Source organism: Grampus griseus (genome assembly GCF_964374135.1).
Source record: "Grampus griseus genome assembly, chromosome: 15".
In the NCBI taxonomy this organism is placed as follows: Eukaryota; Metazoa; Chordata; class Mammalia; order Artiodactyla; family Delphinidae; genus Grampus; species Grampus griseus.
In genome coordinates, this window is record NC_139009.1 from 36,502,774 (window position 1) to 36,521,727 (window position 18,954).

General features: G+C 37.0%; 1 protein-coding gene across 1 annotated transcript in view; it reads right to left on the minus strand.

Moving 5' to 3' along the window:
- Positions 1-18,954, minus strand: part of SRBD1 (S1 RNA binding domain 1) — a gene marked incomplete at its 5' end in the record, with an annotated part of 230,095 nt that overhangs the window by 13,290 nt on the left and 197,851 nt on the right. Inside the window, one exon of the mRNA XM_082672580.1 lies at positions 16,235-16,417. Within this exon, the coding sequence (XP_082528706.1) occupies positions 16,235-16,417 (183 nt within the window). The remainder of the gene's footprint in view (positions 1-16,234; positions 16,418-18,954) is intronic.

Below are 18,954 nucleotides of genomic sequence, written 5' to 3' on the forward strand. Positions count from 1 at the left end.
AAATATTTTGTGAGGTTATATGATTACTCCTGTTCCAGACCTGAATTTTAAGTTAATGGTTATTTACTCTCTGAAAACATACTTTTCCACATTGATCTAAGGGTCAGAAATAGGTATATCCTCAGTAATAAAGGAAATAGCACATTACTATTAGAATAGTGCAGATACTGATATAAATCATCCCTCGAAAGACAACTTACCTAGTCCATCATTTTGGTGCTGCATGTCATATTCCTGCTACACAGGCTGTTAAGCACTTCTAGAAACTAACCTTTTAAAAATTTTCCCTGATGGCCAAAATAGAAATAACAATTAAATACTAGCTAAAGCTTTATCAAAATGAGTGCCGAGTAAAAATTTAACATTAAAGTTCCTGGCATTTCTCAAGTTAAATCAAGAACATAACAACTTTCAAGCTTAACTATCTGGAGTGAATCAAATTCTTAATGCAGCAGATTCTTTGGGAGAGTGCCAGGTCTCACTGTGACACGTACCAATCAGCATAATCTGCAGCACAAAGCACTACCTCCTGGTACCTCGTTCAAGCAAAAGGGGAAATCGGACACTTGCCTTTGGCTCTCTTGATCTACCAGAATGGCAGGACAAAACCAGAGGAGGCGTGGGGGGTGGCAACCGCTCCCCCCCTCCCCCGCCCCGCCCCGGCTGCTGGCGATTTCACTCAGGGCCCGCAGAGCCAGCGCGATGAAATCACTCACACTTGGAGACACTGTGGCAATTTCTGGAGGACGGTAGAAAATGGGAAATAATCCTCTGTCATGGTCTGTCTCTGTTTTCTAGTCTGTAAAATCTAGGAAAGCCCAGGCTCTGGACACAATACTCTGTGGAGGCTTGGGATTTAACTTGGGGAGGTCCTAAAATTCCTTCAATCCACAAAAGATTCTCAAAGAAGCACTTACTCAACACAATGGCAGAAAGGATGATCGAGAGGTTCTATCAACAGTTTTGCTTACACAAATGCATTGACCTCAGCCAGTTTAGACTACATAAAAAATTTTTTTTAATTGGAATAAAGCTAGACACTTCATTTTGCTCTATTAAAACTGTCAATTCCTGGGCTTCCCTGGTGGCGCAGTGGTTAAGAATCCACCTGCCAATGCAGGGGACACGGGTCGAGAAAGATCCCACATGCCGCCGAGCAACAAAGCCCGTGTGCCACAACTACTGAGTCTGGGCTCTAGAGCCCGCGAGCCACAACTAATGAGCCCGCGTGCCACAACTACTGAAGCCTGTGCGCCTAGAGCCCATGCTCTGCAACAAGAGAAGCCACCGCAATGAGAAGCCCGCACAACAAAGAGTAGCCCCACTCGCCGCAACTAGAGAAAGCCCGCGCACAGCAACAAAGACTCGACGCAGCCAAAAATAAATAAAATTTAAAAAATAAATAAATTTATAATAAAAACAAAATTGTCAATTGCTAAGTAGTTCTGTTTCCTCAGTCTTCTCCTATGTAGTCATCTTTCATTCTTTATTTCTATCATTTATTCTTTCATTAAACAAATAATGTCATATCAGTCTGTGTCCTAAAGCCATGAGACTAGAAGACACCACTGGGGAGTGGTGATCAAAGTTTAGTTCTTTAACTTCTCTCTTCCCCCATTGCCCTCCTTTACAACGAGTTTCCACTTCATCCTCCAGTGTCTCTGGCATTCACATAATTTTTGTCATTCATATCCACAATTACTGTCTTTCATACCCTTCATTCAATCTGTCAGCAAATCATATTGACTCTTCTTTAAAAATATACCTAAGAATCCGATAACTTCTTACCAACTCTTTTATCATTTTAGTCTCAGTCATCAACATCCTTCACCTGGATTACTGCACTTAGTCTAACTTGTCTCCCTGTTTCTACCACCACTCCTTATAGTCCCCCTAATACAGCAAACAACGGGATCCTTTTAACATGTAAGTCAGAGCATGTCACTCTTCAGCATAAAACCTTGCTGTGGCTCCTGATTCTGGCTCAGAATTAAGGCCAAGTCCCTATAATAGCCTCCCAATGCCCTTTTCACCTGATCTCCTATTTTTCTCTCCCTTGCTCACTCTGCATTAGCCTCACTGGCTTCCTTGCTATTCCTTGATCATGCCAGGCCTGCTCCCACATTAGGGCCTTTACACTGTCTGGTCCCTCTTCCTGGAACATTCTTCCCCCAGATATCTGCACAGGTAACTCCTTTACTTCCATCAAGACTTTGCTCAAATGTCGCCTTGTCAATGAGGTCTACCCTGACCACCCTACTTAAATTGGCAAGCCCTTATCCATAACCCTGGTAACCCTGATCCCCATTACTCTGCTCTCTTTTTCCCACTGATCTTATCACCTTTATCAACTATACAATTTATTATGCTGGTTGTATACTATCTGTCTCCTTGAGAGCCGGGATCTTTGAATGTACTCCAAGATTGCAGAACAGTACCTGGAATACAGCAGGTACTCACTCAGAAGGTATGTGTTTAATGAATGAATGAACAATCTGTTAACTCCAGCCTTGATTAATGGAAAGACAGTAGTGCCATTAACTATTCATCATGGGATAAGAGAGGAAGACCAAGCCTTTTGTTTGTCTGTCTTGTTTTTTTTTTTTTTGCGGTACGCGGGCCTCTCACTGTTGTGGCCTCTCCCGTTGCAGAGCACAGGCTCCGGACGCGCAGGCTCAGCGGCCACGGCTCACGGGCCCAGCAGCTCCACGGCATGTGGGATCTTCCCAGACCGGGGCACGAACCCGTGTCCCCTGCATCGGCAGGCAGACTCTCAACCACTGCGCCACCAGGGAAGCCCTGTCTTGTTTTTATATGGGGCCGGTGAGGAGGATTAGTGGGAGGAAAAGAGGGAGTTATAAAGGGAGGGAGAAAGGAGGATACAAGTTTTAGTTTTAGATATATTGAGTTGGAGCTGCTAAGATATTCATGAGAAAATCTCTCACAGGTAAATGGAAAAGGAGAGCTAGAGCTTAGGAGAAAGGCCTGGACTAGAGATATTGAAATATAGGATTGGAATTAGCAGTGGAGGGGTGAGAGATAAAGATAGTCATGTGAGTGGATGCAGTCATTCAGGGGAAAATATAGAATAAAAGAAGAAGGTGACTAAGGTAAAAACTTGAAGAATATCTACATTTAGAGGGCCAGAGAAAGAAGTCAGAGAAGACAGAATGTGAAAACAGTCATGGAAGAAGATCAGTAAGTTGCTGGTGTCAAATGTTGCAGAATGGGTGAGTGGTTTAAGGACAGAAAGAGGCCACTGATTTTGACCATCAGGAGGTCATTAGTTGAGAGAGTAATTCCAGAAGAGTGGTAAGGATAGAAGCCAATCTAGAAAGGCTGGGAGAAAGCAAACAGTAAAAATTTGAGGCAGATAATTCTGAGAAGTCTGGCAATGAGAAAAAGGAGCACTGAGAGAGAAGTTCTAGGAGGAAGTAAGATAAAAAGTGGTTGCTGCTTTTAGCTTTTAGGAAGTGAAGAGTGGGAGACCAGAGCAACAATAAGTCTGTGGGGCAAAACAAAAGGGATAAATTATGGAGACATTAAAGATACAAGAGACAGTCATAACATTTTACAAAGTTAAAAGAACTTATTCACTTGGCTGTCACTCTAACACTACCCCACACCAACTTTTAGAGGTGAGGCAACTATGACTCAGAGAGACCAAGAGAATGCCAAGGTCAAGTGTCCTTAGCGACAACCAGTGAGACGTGAGAATTGGAAGAGAAGCAGAATCAAGTGATGGAAGGGTAGCTTGGGGAAGTGTGGGACAGAATGAGTAAAGATATGGAGACAATTATAAGGAAGGTAGCTCTCAATTTTTTCAGTGACGTGGAATGTAAAGTAATCAACTAAATGTGAGAAGATCCTGAAACAAGTAAGAGATTGAGAACAGAAAGGGTTCAAAGGACTATTGAAATAAAAACTACCTGTAGCAAGAGTAGGTTTCTTAATCCCATGTTCCCCTTATATCTTCTATAATATGGAGTTTCTTACTGTTTTTAAATGGACATTTACTAAAAACCTCAAATTATCCCTTACTCTCTTACTTAAAAACACCTTCTGGCAGAGGTGAGTGCAATTCTAGGATGAGTATGCTACTCCTGCTCTTTACCCTCCTTGTCTTTTAAAATGAGAAGATACCAAATGTGGTCACTATCAACCTGCTTATTTTGAAATGTACATGTCTCATTCTAAAAAGCATAATGAAAGGAATTCTTTTCAGTGCAATACTCAGGAAACATCATACCTGCAGCAGAACAGCATAAAATTCTACATACGCTATGTGAAGAATCCATTTCTTACAGACCCCTTAATAAAATAAATAGGCAAAGTTTCCTTTATTGGAGGAGGTAATGTTTTCTCCAGAAGAAAGAGAGAGTCTAATTTCAGCCATGTGATGATAGAGAATAACAGTCAAAGCTAGCACATTACAGATATTCTGTTTTTTGTTTTTCCTTTAGAAGCACACAAAACACAAGCCTTGTTACATTTCTGTGCTGAACACAGACTGTCTTTAAGGGTATGATTCCCTTAAATCTGAAAGACCATTACTATTACATTTAAATCTGGCTCCAAACTAGCTTTTTAATTGTGAGCTCAGGCTTTGGAGTGTCATAGATCTGGTTCAGATCTTGGTTCCACCAGCTGACTTATCTTAGGCAATCTACTTCACCCATCGGAGACTTTGTATACCTAAAGAAGTGGGAATATTAACAGTACTAACCTCGTTAAGATTGCTGTGGGGTTTAAACAAAATGATGCTTCTAAGGTGCCTGGTAATGAGGAAATACTCAATGAATGTTTGTTTTTATTGGACTATTAACTAATCCTCAAATCTGACCTGAGCTATATTTTTTGGTCTCCAACCCTTTAAACATCTTTTTTCCTCTTTCTACTGGCTGAAAGACCTCGCCCAAATGTCACCTCCTGCAAGAAACCTTATAAGAAACTCCTATCTGGAAATGAGATCTTTCTCCTGTGAACAACTTTGTGCTTTGCAAAGGACCCTTACTAATTATTGACCTTTACTATGGTTATTTGTGAATAAGTTTCATCCTCCCTATTTTGGTAGGCTCCTTAGGACCATAAATCCCCTCTATTCATTTTTACATTCTTCAGGCCTCCCACCACAGTGCTTTGTACATTTGAAGTGATGAATGAAATCATCAGCAATAAAATTCACAGAATAAAAAATGAAACCATAAAGAACATGAAAAAAATATGGGGAACACTGAATTGATCTTAGAAATCAGATATCTTAAGAGAAGATCAATTTGCATAAAAGCATGAAAAAGAATAGTAGGTTTACTTCATAAAAATTAAACATTCATATTTCAAAAACATAATAGCATTATAAGCAGATATAAAATTAAATAAACTAGAAAAAAATTCAGCCCATACAACACTTTAATATTTAATAGAGAATCCCTACATGTAAATAAAACTTTTAAGTAATATAAATAATAAAAGTAGTCCAAAAAAAAAAGTAGACTTTTTAAAACCACTAAACGACTAACTTAGGTTACAAAATACCATGATCTCAGTTTTCTAAAATATGAATGTGAGAGAGAATATCATAAATACAAAAGTAAAAAGACTTAATGGCTTCACATTTTGTTGTATTTCTGGGAGTGACATCATGGTAGGGTAGCATTAAAGCTATTTATGTTCCTACTGCTTTTCTAATATAACTAAAAATGAAATTTACTGCAATGGAACTTACTTTTACAGAACTGAAGTCAAACCAGTGATGACCTAATCACACCCATAGTGGGCTTTTCTTCCCTGGGAAGACACTTTTTTAACGCTATATGAAAGTTTGAACTACCTATATGTTGGGTGATGTCTTTACTAAGTAAACTTGAAAGCCAGAAAAGACCATCGCAGTTCCAAAGTGGATAACGGGGATGGTAAGAAAATTAGATAAACTACCAGTCTGTCTCCAGATTTTAAAGGTCAAGAGTTGAACTTCATGTAGAGAAATTTCCCATGAAAAAGTCCTCAAGTACCCTGCTTGTGAGAGACAAGCCTACTCCCAAAGGAAGCATAGCGAAGGGTGCAGTCACTGGTAGGGCTTTTATGCTCCACATGCAGAAACTAGCCCATGTGAAAACTGGTAGAGAAGTCCTGTCTGACAGGAGAAACTCAAGATTTCTCAGGCTTGAACACTGCTGGTGGCATTACCAATCAGTATGTTACTTGGCAATGTATATTAAGAGCCACATAAACTTTCAAACCCTTTGGCAGAGTAATTCCACTGCTAGGAACCCATCATAAGGAACCCCTACTAGCACTACTATTACTAAACTGCAGTTCCATCACTTGATGGAATATTATTTAGTCTTTTAAAAAGGGATATGCAGAAACAAAAAATTTGTGCTTATATTAGAAAGCAAATAGAAAAACTTATAAACCACATTAGAACTACATCATAGAAACAAACAAAAATTAAAAAAAGACACTGGCTTTGCACAGAGCAAAATGCTAATTTAGTGCCCATGGAGATGTCAATTGTTGCAAGAAGTCTATAAATCCATGTGTACATACGCCTCTTCTCAAACAACAAACACTAAAAATACAATTACTATAATATGAGACCACAATTTTATTTAATATTAAAAAAATGAGAACCACGTGCTAGGATTAAGAATGGGACAAGGATGCCCATTCTCACCACTCTTATTCAACATAGTACTGAAAGTCCTGGCCGTTGTAATAGGCAAGAAAAAGAAATAAAAAGCATGAAGATTAAAAAAGAAGTAGTAAAGCTTTCATCTATTTGCTGATAACATAATTGTTTATATAGGGAAATTTAAAGAATCTACAAACACACACTAAGAACTAGTAAGTGAATTTAGCAAGGCCACGGGATACAAGGTTACTATAAAAAAATCAACTGTGTTTTTACATATTAGCAGCAAACAATTAGCAACAAGTTAAAAAACATTCCATTTACAACAGTGCTGAAAAGAATAAAATACATTTAATAAAACATATGCAAGACCTCTACTCTAGAAACTAAAAAACATTGCTGACAGAAATGACAGAAGATCTAAATAAATGGAAAGAAAATAAGTTCATGATGAAAAGACTCAAGAAATATTATGAGAATATCAACTGTTCCTAAATTCACCTAGACTCAATGTAATCCCAATCATAATCCCACCAGGTTTTGTTTTTTTTAATGTAAATTGATAAGTTCATTCTAAAATTTATAGGAAAATCAAATCACCTAGACTATTCAGAGCAATATTAAAAAAACAAAGTTGGAGGACTGACGCTACCTGACTTAGAAACTTAGCATAAAACTACAGTAATAAACATACTGCGGTATTGACAAACAGATCAGTGAAACAGAATAGAGAGGCAGAAATAGACCTACACTTACACAGTCATCTGACTTTCAACAAAGGTACAAAACAATGGGTAAAGACAAGTTGTGCTGTTGCTATTACTTTTCAAACTGGTGCTGGAATAACTAAATGTTCATAATGAAGAAAGAAAATGAACCTTGACCCCTACTTCAAATCATACACAAAATGTAACTGCAGATATATCACTGACTTAAATGTGAAAGTTAAAACCATCAAGCTTGGGCTTCCCTGGTGGCACAGTAGTTAGGAATCTGCCTGCCAGTGCAGAGGACACTGGTTCGAGCCCTGGTCCAGGAAGATCCCACATGCCACGGAGCAGCTGGGCCCGGGTGCCACAACTACTGAGCCTGTGCTCTAGAGCCCTCGAGCCACAACTACTGAAGACCACGTGCCTGGAGCCCAAGCTCCACAGTAGGAGAAGCCACCGCAATGAGAAGCCTGTGCGCCACAACTGGAGGCCCGTGCACAGCAACGAAGACCCAATGCAGCCAAAAATAAATAAATAAAATAAATTTATATTAAAAAAACAAACAAAATTAAAACCATCAAGCTTTAAGAAGAAAACATTGAGGAAAGATTCATGACTTGAGGTAGGCAAAAGTTTCTTAGGACAAATAAAGCAGTAACTTCATATAAAAGAAAAAAACGGATAAATTAGACATCATCAAAATTAAAAACTTCTGCACATCAAAAGACGTTAACCAGAAAATAAAGATGTAAGCCACAAACTGGGACAAAATATTTGTGGAACATATATTTGACAAAGGACTAATATGCAGAATATGTTTTTAGGGGGCAGAGTCAAGATGGCGGTGTGAGAAGACGCCGAGTTAGCATCTTCTCCCCACTAGGGCACCTGGCAGCCACTGGTGAGGGACCCTTACACCCAAGGAGACGGAAGGAATCCCCAAGTGAACTGGTAGGACGTGGAGGACAGAGTGGGGAGGAGAAGTGGGGGACACGCCTGGGCCCCTTCTGCTCCTTGAGCCTAAGCCCCACCCCCCACAGCCCCCAGGGCCTTTTCCAGCCCTGTGGGCCCTAAGCATAGGCCCCACCCACTGCCCAAACCTTGCCCTTGCTTAGGCCCTGCCCTCCACAACCACGGCCTTTCCCCTTGCCTTTTTTTTTTTTTTTTCTCTTTTCCCTCCTGTTTTACTATTGTGGTACTGTTGTACCTTCTGGTTGTTGTTTCACCTATATTTTTATTTTTATATTCTTTCTAACATATCTGTTAGTTTCCTAGTCTAATTTTATTTTTCACTTTGTTATTGTTCTCTCTCTCGCTCTCTCTCTCTTTTTTTTCCTGCCACTGCATGCTGCTTGCAGGATCTTGCTTCACGAGCCAGGGGTCGGGCCAAAGCTCCTGCGGTGGGAGGTCTGTGTTGGAACCACTGGACTAACAGAGAACCTCAGATCCCAGGGAATATTAACTGGAGTGAGGTCAAACAGAGGTCCTCATCTCAGCACCAAGACCCAGCTCTACCCAACAGCCACCAAATTCCAGTGTTGGAAGCCTCAGGCCAAATAACCACTAAGACAAGGACAAAATCCCACTCAAAAAAAAGAAAAAGAGACAGCAAAAAAAATACATCACAGATGAAGGAGGAAGGTAAAAACCTATAAGACCAAATAAATGAAGAGGAAATAGGCAATCTACCTGAAAAAGAATTCAGAGAGTAAAGATGATCCAGAATCTTGGAAACAGAATGGAAGCATGGATTGAGAAAATACAAAAAATGTTTAACAAAGATCTAAAGAACAAACCAACAGAGATGAACAACACAATAACTGAAATGAAAAATACACTAGAAGGAATCAATAACAGAATAACTGAGGCAGAAGGATGAATAAGTGAGCTGGAAGACAAAATGGTGGAAATAACTGCCGAGGAGCAGAATAAAGAAAAAAGATGAAAAGAATTGAGGACAGTCTGAGAGACCTCTGGGACAATGCTAACGCACCACATTTGAATTATGAGGGTCCCAGAAGAAGAAGAGAAAAAGAAAGGGTCTGAGAAAATATTTGAAGAGATTACAGTTGAAAACTTCCCTAACATGGGGAAGAAAATAGTCACTCAAGTCCAGGAAGCACAGAGAGTCCCATACAGGATAAACTCTAGGAAAAACAAACCAAGACACATATTAATCAAACTAACAAAAATTAAATTCAAGGGAAAAACAAAAAATAACATACAAAGGAGTCCCCATAAGGTTATCAGCTGATTTTTCAGCAGAAACTCTGCAGGCCAGAAGGGAGTTGCAGGATATACTTAAAGTGATGAAAGAGAAAAACCTACAACCAAGATTACTCAATCCAGCAAGGATCTCATTCAGATGCAAGGGAGAAATCAAAAGCTTTTCAAACAAGGAGAAGCTAAGAGAATTCAGCACCACAAAACCAACCTTACAACAAACGCTAAAGAAACATGTCTAGGCGGGAAACACAAGAGAAGAAAAAGACCCACAAAAACAAACCCGAAACAATTAAGAAAATGGTAATAGGAACATACATATCAATAATAACCTTGAATGTAAATGGATTAAATGCCCAACCAAAAGACAGAGACTGGCTGAACAGATACAAAAACAAGACCCATATATATGCTGTCTACAAAAGACTCACTTCAGACCTAGGGACTCATACAGACTGAAAGTGAGGGGATGGAAAATGATATTCCATGCAAATGGAAATCAAAAGAAAGTTGGAGTAGCAATACTCATATCAGACAAAATAAAATTAAAAATAAAGACTGTTACAAGAGACAAGGAGGGATCCTACATAATGATCAAAGGATCAATCCAAGAAGAAGATATAACAATTATAAATGTTTATGCACCCAACACAGGAGCACCTCAATACATAAGGCAAATGTTAACAACCATGAAAGGAGAAATTGACAGTAACACAGTAATAGTAGGGAACTTTTAACACGCCACTTACACCAATGGATAGATCAACCAAACAGAAAATAAATAAGGAAACACAAGCTTTAAATGACACAATAGACCAGATAGATTTAATTGATATTTATAAAACATTCCACCGAAAAGTGGCAGAATACCCTTTCTTCTCAAGTGCACATGGAACATTCTCCAGGATAGATCACATCTTGGGTCACAAATCAAGCCTTGGAAAATTTAAGAAAACTGAATTCTTATCAAGCATATTTTCTGACCACAACGCTATGAGACTGGAAATCAATTACAGGAAGAAATTTTGTATAAAACACAAATACATGGAGGCTAAACATGTGCTACTAAATACCCAAGAGATCCCTGAAGAAATTAAAGAAGAAATAAAAAAATACCTAGAAACAAATGACAACAAAAACACGATGACCCAAAACCTATGGGATGCAGCAAAAGCAGTTCTAACAGGGAACTTTATAGCAATTCAATCTCACCTCAAGAAACAAGAAAAATCACAAATAAACAATCTAACCCAACATTGAAAACAACTAGAGAAAGAAGAACAAAGAAAACCCAAAGTAAGTAGAAGGAAAGAAACCATAAATATCAGAGCAGAAATAAATGAAATAGAAATGAAGAAAACAATAGCAAAGAACAATAAAACTACAAGCTGGTTCTTTGAGAAGATAAACAAAATTGATAAACCCTTAGCCAGATCCATCAAGAAAAAAAGGGAGAGGATACAAATCAATAAAATTAGAAATGAAAAAGGAGAGATCACAACTGACACTGCAGAAACACAAAGGATTATAAGAGACTACTACAAACAACTATATACCAATAAAATGGACAACCAAGAAGAAATGGACAAATTCTTGGAAAGGTACAATTTTCCAAGATTGAACCAGGAAGCATTAGAAAATATAAACAGACCTATCACAAGTAATGAAATTGAAACCATAATTAAAAATCTTCCAACAAACAAAAGTCCAGGACCAGATGGCTTCACAGGCGAATTCTATCAAACATTTAGAGAAGAGCTAACACCGATCCTTCTCAAACTCTTCCAAAAAATTGCAGAGGGAGAAACACTCCCAAACTCATTCTATGAAGCCACCATCACCCTAATACCAAAACCAGAAAAAGATATCACAAAAAAAGAAAATTATAGGGGAGGGGCTTCCCTGGTGGCACAGTGGTTAAGAATCTGCCTGTGAATGCAGGGGATGCAGGTTCGAGCCCTGGTCCGGGAAGATCCCACATGCCATGGAGCGGCTAGGCCCGTGAGCCATGGCCGCTGAGCCTGTGCGTCCAGAGCCTGTGCTCCGCAATGGAGAGGCCACAACAGTGAGAGGCCCGCGTACTGCAAAAAAAAAAAAAAAAAAAAAGAAAAGAAAATTATAGACCAATATCATTGATGAACATAGATGCACAAATCCTGAACAAAATACTAGCAAACAGAATCCAACAACACATTAAAAGAATCATATACCATGATCAACTGGGATTTACCCCAGGTATGCAAGGATTCTTCAAGATATGCAAATCAATCAATGTGATACACCACATTAACAAATTAAGGAATAAAAACCATATGATCATCTCAACAGATGCAGAAAAAGCTTCCGACAAAATTCAACACTCATTTACAATAAAAACTCTCCAGAAAATGGGCATAGAGGGAACCTACCTTAACATGATAAAGACCATATATGAGAAAGCCACAGCAAGCATCATACTCAATGGTGAAAAACTGAAAGCATTTCCACAAAGATCAGGAACAAGACAAGGATGACCACTCTTGCCACTCTTATTCAACACAGTTTTGGAAGTCCTAGCTACGGCAATCAGAGAAGAAAAAGAAATAAAAGGAATACAAATGGGAAAAGAAGTAAAACTGTCACTGTTTGCGGATGACATGATACTATACATAGAAAATCCTAAAGATGCCACAAGAAAACTACTAGAACTAAACAATGAATTTGGTAAGGTTGTAGGATACAAAATTAATGCACAGAAATCTCTGGCTTTCCTATACACCAACAATGAAAAATCAGAAAGAGAAATTAAGGAAACAATCCTATTTACCATCGCAACAAAAAGAATATCTAGGAAAAAACTTGCCTGTGGAGGCGAAGACTTGTACTCAGAAAACTATAAAACACTGATGAATGAAATCAAAGATGACATAAACAGATGGAGAAATATACTATGTTCTAGATTGGAAGAATCAATATTGTGAAAATGATTATACTACCCAAAGCAATCTACAGATTCAATACAATCCCTATCAAACTACCAATGGCACTCTTCACAGAATTGGAACAAAAAATTTTACAATTCATATGGAAACACAAAAGACCCTGAATAACCAAAGCAATCTTGAGAAAGAAAAACGGAGTTGGAAAAATCAGGCTCCCCAACTTCAAACTATACCACAAAGCTACAGTAATCAAGACAGTATGGTACTGGCACAAAAATAGAAATATAGACCAATGGACAGGATAGAAATCCCAGAGATAAACCCATGCACATATGGTCACCTAATTTATGACAAAGGAGGCAAGAACGTACAATGGAGAAAAGACAGCTTCTTCAATACGTGGTGCTAGGAAAACTGGATAGCTACATGTAAAGAATGAAATTAGAACACTTCTTAACACCATACACAAAAATAAACTCCAAATGGATTAAAGACCTAAATGTAAGACCAGACACTGTAAAACTCTTAGAGGAAAACATAGGAAATATACTCTCTGACATAAACCACAGCAAGATCTTTTTTGACCCACCTCCTAGAGTTACAGAAATAAATACAAAAATAAACAAATGGGACTTAATTAAACTTAAAAGCTTTTGCACAGCAAGGGAAACCATAAACAAGACAAAAAGACAACCCTCAGAATGGGAGAAAATATTTGCAAATGAAACAACAGACAAAGGATTAATCTCCAAAATATACAAACAGCTCATGAAGCTCGATATCAAAAAAACAAACAATCCAATTAAAAATGGGCAGAAGAGCTAAATAGACATTTCACCAAGGAAGACATACAGATGGCCAAGAGGCACATGAAAAGATGGGTCAACGTCACTAACTATTAGAGAAATGCAAATCAAAACTAGAATGAGGTATCACCTCATGCCAGTCAGAATGGCTATGATCAAGAAATCGAGAAACAATAAATGTTGGAAAGGGTGTGGTGAAAAGGGAACCCTCCTGCACTGTTAGTGGGAATGTAAATTGATACAACCACTATGGAAAACAGTATGAAGGTTCCTTAAAAAACTAAAAATAGAATTACCATATGATCCAGCAATCCCATTACTGGGCATATACCCTGAGAAAACCATAATTCAAAAAGAGACATGTACCACAGTGTTCACTGCAGCACTTACAATAGCCAGGACATGGAACCAAGCTAAATGTCCGTTGACAGATGAATGGATAAAGAAGATGTGGCACATTTACACAATGCAATATTACTCAGCCATAAGAAGAAATGAAATTGAGTTATTTTTAGTGAGGTGGGTGTACCTAGAGTCTGTCACACAGAGTGAAGTAAGTCAGAAAAACAAATACTGTATTCTAACGCATATATATGGATCTAAAAAAAAATATATGGTACTGACGAACCTAGTTGCAGGGCAGGAATAGAGATGTAGACATAGAGAATGGACTTGAGGACATGGGGTAGGAGGGGGAAACTGGGGTGAAGTGTGAGTAGCATCAACATATATATATTACCGAATGTAAAATAGCTAGCAGGAAGCAGTAGCATAGCACAGGGAGATCAGCTCGGTGCTTTGCAATGACCTAGAGGGGTGGGAAAGGGAGGATGGGAGGGAGGCTCAAGAGGAAGGGAATACGGGGACACATGTATGCATATGGCTGATTCACTTTGGTGTACAACAGAAGCTAACACAGTATTGTGAAGCAATTATACTCCAATAAAGATCTATTAAAAAAGAAAAAGCATATGTTTTTAACATTCTCACAACTCAATAATAAAAAAGGTAAACAACTCAATTAGAAAATGGCTAAATGATATGAATAGATAGGTCACAAAAGAAGCTACAAAAATGGCTAATAAGCACATGAAAAAGTGCTCACTGTCACCAGGGAAATGCAAATTAAAACCACAAAGAGATACTACCACATACACACATATACTAGAATCGCTAAAATTAAAAAGACTAACATCAAATGATGGCAAAGAGAACGCTTAGCATTGTTGGTGAAGTGTAAAATGGTACAACTACACTGGAGCGTAGTCTAGAAGTTTCTAAGAAAACTAAACACTCACCTGATTTATGACCCAGCAAATCCTCTCCTAAGTAATTTTCCAAGATAAATGAAAAAAAATGTCAACAACAACAAAAAATTATAGAAGAATGTTCATAGCAGCTTTACTCATAATAACCAAAAACTGGAATAACCAAAAAACTGGAAATAGGCAAGCTTCCTTCAATAAGGAGAATAAACTATGGTACAGTCATACAATGGCATATTATTCAGCAATAAAAATACTTATCCATGTTACAACATGAATTAAAAATCTCTAAACATGTTGAAAGAAGCTTTATACAAAAGAGTACACTGTGTGATATCATTTACATGAAGTTCAAGAAGAGGCAAACTAATCTGGCTGAAGAAATGAGAACACATGGTTAGTGCTGAGAGGCTAGGTAGGGATTTTCTAGGAAGAGGTACAAGGGAACGTTCTAGGATGATGGCAAGGTTTTTTATCTTGATAGAGGTTTGGGTTACACAGATGTAGGTATTTATTTGCCAAAATTCAGCTCTTGAACACTTATAATTAAAATGTATATGAATTTTACTTCAAAAGAAAAAAAATAGGAATTATTGAGTTCTAGTTAATGATATACATGCCAAAGTATTAGCTGACAGTGTGTTGATGTCTGCAATTTTCTTTAAAATATGTATAAAGAAAGGGATGGACTCATGGACAAATAGATGGGTAGATAAGTGGAAAAACAGGCATAGTAAAATGTAAATGATAAAATCTGGATGTGGGTATACAGGAATTCACTGCAAAAATTTTTTTTCAACTTTTCTCTATGTTAAATTTTTTCACAATAAAATGCTGGGAGAAAAACAGATACGACTGCTTTTGATGTTGACAGAATATTATTTTTTACTTCCTTTTTTTATTTTCTAAGTTTTCTATAATGTGCAGTAGTCTTTACAATCTTAAACATTTTTAAAAGAAATTAAATTATATTTCTTAAAATAATCAAATATAAATTATTTTTAAAACAAGTTAAAAATCTTACTTTAGATTCAATGAAAATTAAAATATCCACTATTTTTAAACTCACTGTCATTTAATTCACTAAAAGCCTTAAAATATTTAGTTATGTAGAAAGTCATGGTTTTTGAACTAATTAAAATTTTTCAACTAATCAAATGTGGTATCAAAGTTTTCTCTTTTAATGTCTAATATTAAACTTTCCCTTCTACTCAAACTTCCCCCGTGTTAATTAATGTATGCTCATTAAAAGTACATCATTTATTAAACTCTATAATAACTAAGCAGGGCAACATTTCTTAAGAAATCTGAGAGTTGGCTGTTTACTAAAGGGCTTTATCTTTAGATAAGCACAAGCATTAAGCCAGGTGCTAGTCATTTGTGTCTTGTTAATTTCCAAAACAAACAGAGGAGAGTGCCATGCTATTTCCATTACACCCACTTCACCGTTAGGACCAGGGTTTAGGAGCTTGACATTGCTCCAGGAATAATGGTTTCATTCCTCACTGAAATAAAATAATGTGCCACATAAGTCAGCAATGTGGAACTTCTGAAAAATGTTGTCATGTTAAACATGGTCATATTTTTAAAGTCTCCATTATGCCAAAACAAAGGCCATTTGCTGTAGAGAACTCACTCTGGGCACAGAAAACTCTCACATGGGCCTCAGACTTACCTCATCGCTATGTCATATGATTCCGGGTGAATACAAGTTTGGTCCAAAGGATTTGGCTTTAGTACAGCATTCACTGCAGTTTTGCTCTTCTTCTTGCTTTGCTTCTCATTTGTGACTTCAACACCTGCTGAAGATGCCACAGCAACTCCCTGCATTTCACCAGCAGATTCAGTTTGCTGACTACTGTAACCATTCAAAACAACATGGGGGCGGTGGGGGGAGGGAGGGTTAGGGGGTGGGCAGAAAAGAGTCTTTCATTAAAAATGTGCTTATTTCTCTGCCATACAAATATACACAAACAGCAACCAGATTCTGACCATTCACTTCACAGAAATTACCACTTAGCTTAAACACTGTTAATAGGGTTTTCCGTTACTTAAAGCCAAAAACATTCTTAAGTGATTCTGCTTGTATAACTGGCATTCTAGGAGAGAACAGAGAGAAATGGAGGAAAATTAATTAAATAAGGAGAAGGCGAAGGTGATTTCTCAGAGCTGAAGAAAAAGCTCCCCAAAGGAATCTACTGAGTATAAAATAGAATGAATGGGAAAAGAATAAAAAAGACATATTGACATATCATGGGGAAACTTTAGAATATAATTTTTAAAATTAAGAGAAAAAAATAAAACAGATTATTGAAAGGAACTAGAATCAGACTGGCATCAGTTTTCTTACTGACAAACATCAGATGCCAGAACACAGTGGAATAATATTTTAAAAGTCTGAGACACAATGATTTTGAATCTAGAATCATATACCTAGCCAAAGTAGCATTAAAATTAAAATCATTTTCAGACATGTAAGGACTAAAGTACAACCCATATAATATACCCTCTCTGAAAAGAGTTTCTTAAGTATATACTCCAGCAAAAACAATGAATTCACGAAAAATGATAATGTGGGCTACAAGAAACAGTGATGAGCACAGAAACCATAAAAAAATTATTAGGTTAAATAACTGCTCATGAATAATGTAGAAAATATATTAAAAGGACACAGTCTGAAACTAAAATCCCAGATGATCTCACCATAGCACATAGTGTGGAAGGGAGGAAGATTGGTAAAGAGACCTAAGGTTCTAGTCTTCTCCAGGAGGAGGACAGAGAAACATATTAACTCCAGAGACCAATCCAAATCAAATTTAAAGATAATCACCAGAAGAATAAAAGTAAGATACACAAACTGAAATCACTAAGAGGAGATAAAGATGAGTAAGGAAGACAAGAAGAGAAACAGGGAGAAAACGTGTTAACTGATAAATCCAACAAACAGCATGAAAGGAAAAGAATCAGAAGGCATGAAGAGCAAATATATAGTAAGCTGGAAGATCAAGTCCAAACACATCAATAAATATAATAAATGTGAATGTATTAGTAAGACTGAGCAAACCTAGAAAATCTATTTGTTTATAAGAGTCATAAAAAATTGAATGTCATAGAAAGTTTGAAAATAAAAAATACCAAGCATATTCTGAAAAGGTAGATATAGCAACAATGCCAGCAAACAAAACAGATTTCAAAGTAAAAAACATTCAATGAGATAGCAAGAGGCATTCTGAATAAAAGTATGACCTATCAAGGAGGTATAATAGTCATGAATCTTCAAGTCCTTCATTACCAGTTGAAAAAATTTAAGGCTTTAAAACAACCCAAATGTTCATCAACAGGGCACTGATAAGATTAAATTATAGTCCATCTATAAATTAAATACTGTGCAGGCATTATATATAAATGATAATTTATATATAATGATATAGATAAATATATAAATCAATATGTAATATTTAGAAAGAGATCCAAGATATTTTACTGAAACTAATAAAACAAGTTTCAAATAGTGGTATAGCATGATTCCTTCTGTATGCATTTAAAAATAACAAATACATTATTACTTTATATAAATTTATTTTCAGGAAGCAATATATAAGAAACTATTTTGAAGTGACAAGTTGAGGTGCCCTTTTCATTTTATTCTTTTTTATACTGTTTGAATTTTCTAACCAAGTGTTCAAAAAACATAAAGTAAGAAACCCAGTTTTTTTTGCTTCTGGGTTTGGTGGTCTACTTAGAAAGAACTTCCACTACTCCAGCGGTCTGCAAAATTTACCCATGTTTTTTTCTGGTACTTTTAGAGTTTTACTTTTTCCATTTAAGTGTATGATCCATCTGGAATTTATTTGGGTATAAGGTATGGGGTAGGACTGTATTTTCTCCCACACATACCAAATTCCAGTTGTCATAATGCCACTTACTGGATAATTAATCAATTTTTCCAACTATTTGAAATATCACCTTTATCATAAACTAAATTCCCTCTGGGTTTGATAGATTTCAGACTCCTGTTCTACCTGCTTCTACATCAAAACCAAACTGCTTAATTACTATGGCTTTATAATATATTCTACTATCCAGTGGGGCTGGTTTTTCCTTAGTCTTTTCCAGGAAAAAAAAATTATTATTATAACTTTGTCAAAAGAAAAAAATACACATGAATGAATCAGGTAGTCCCAAAGAAGCAAATAAATAAAAGCCATTCTTTCATGATTACAAAATGCTAAGAAGCTTACCAAATTTCTTTGCATTTGTGCTACCAGGATTAGAAAGCAAGGATTTAGCTCTTAATCGACACATCTGATAATTAATGCTTTGGCCAGTTTTCAGTGAGGAAGGAGCGGGGAAACCCAACTATGCTTAGGGTAAAAGCTGTCAGTATGAAGTGGT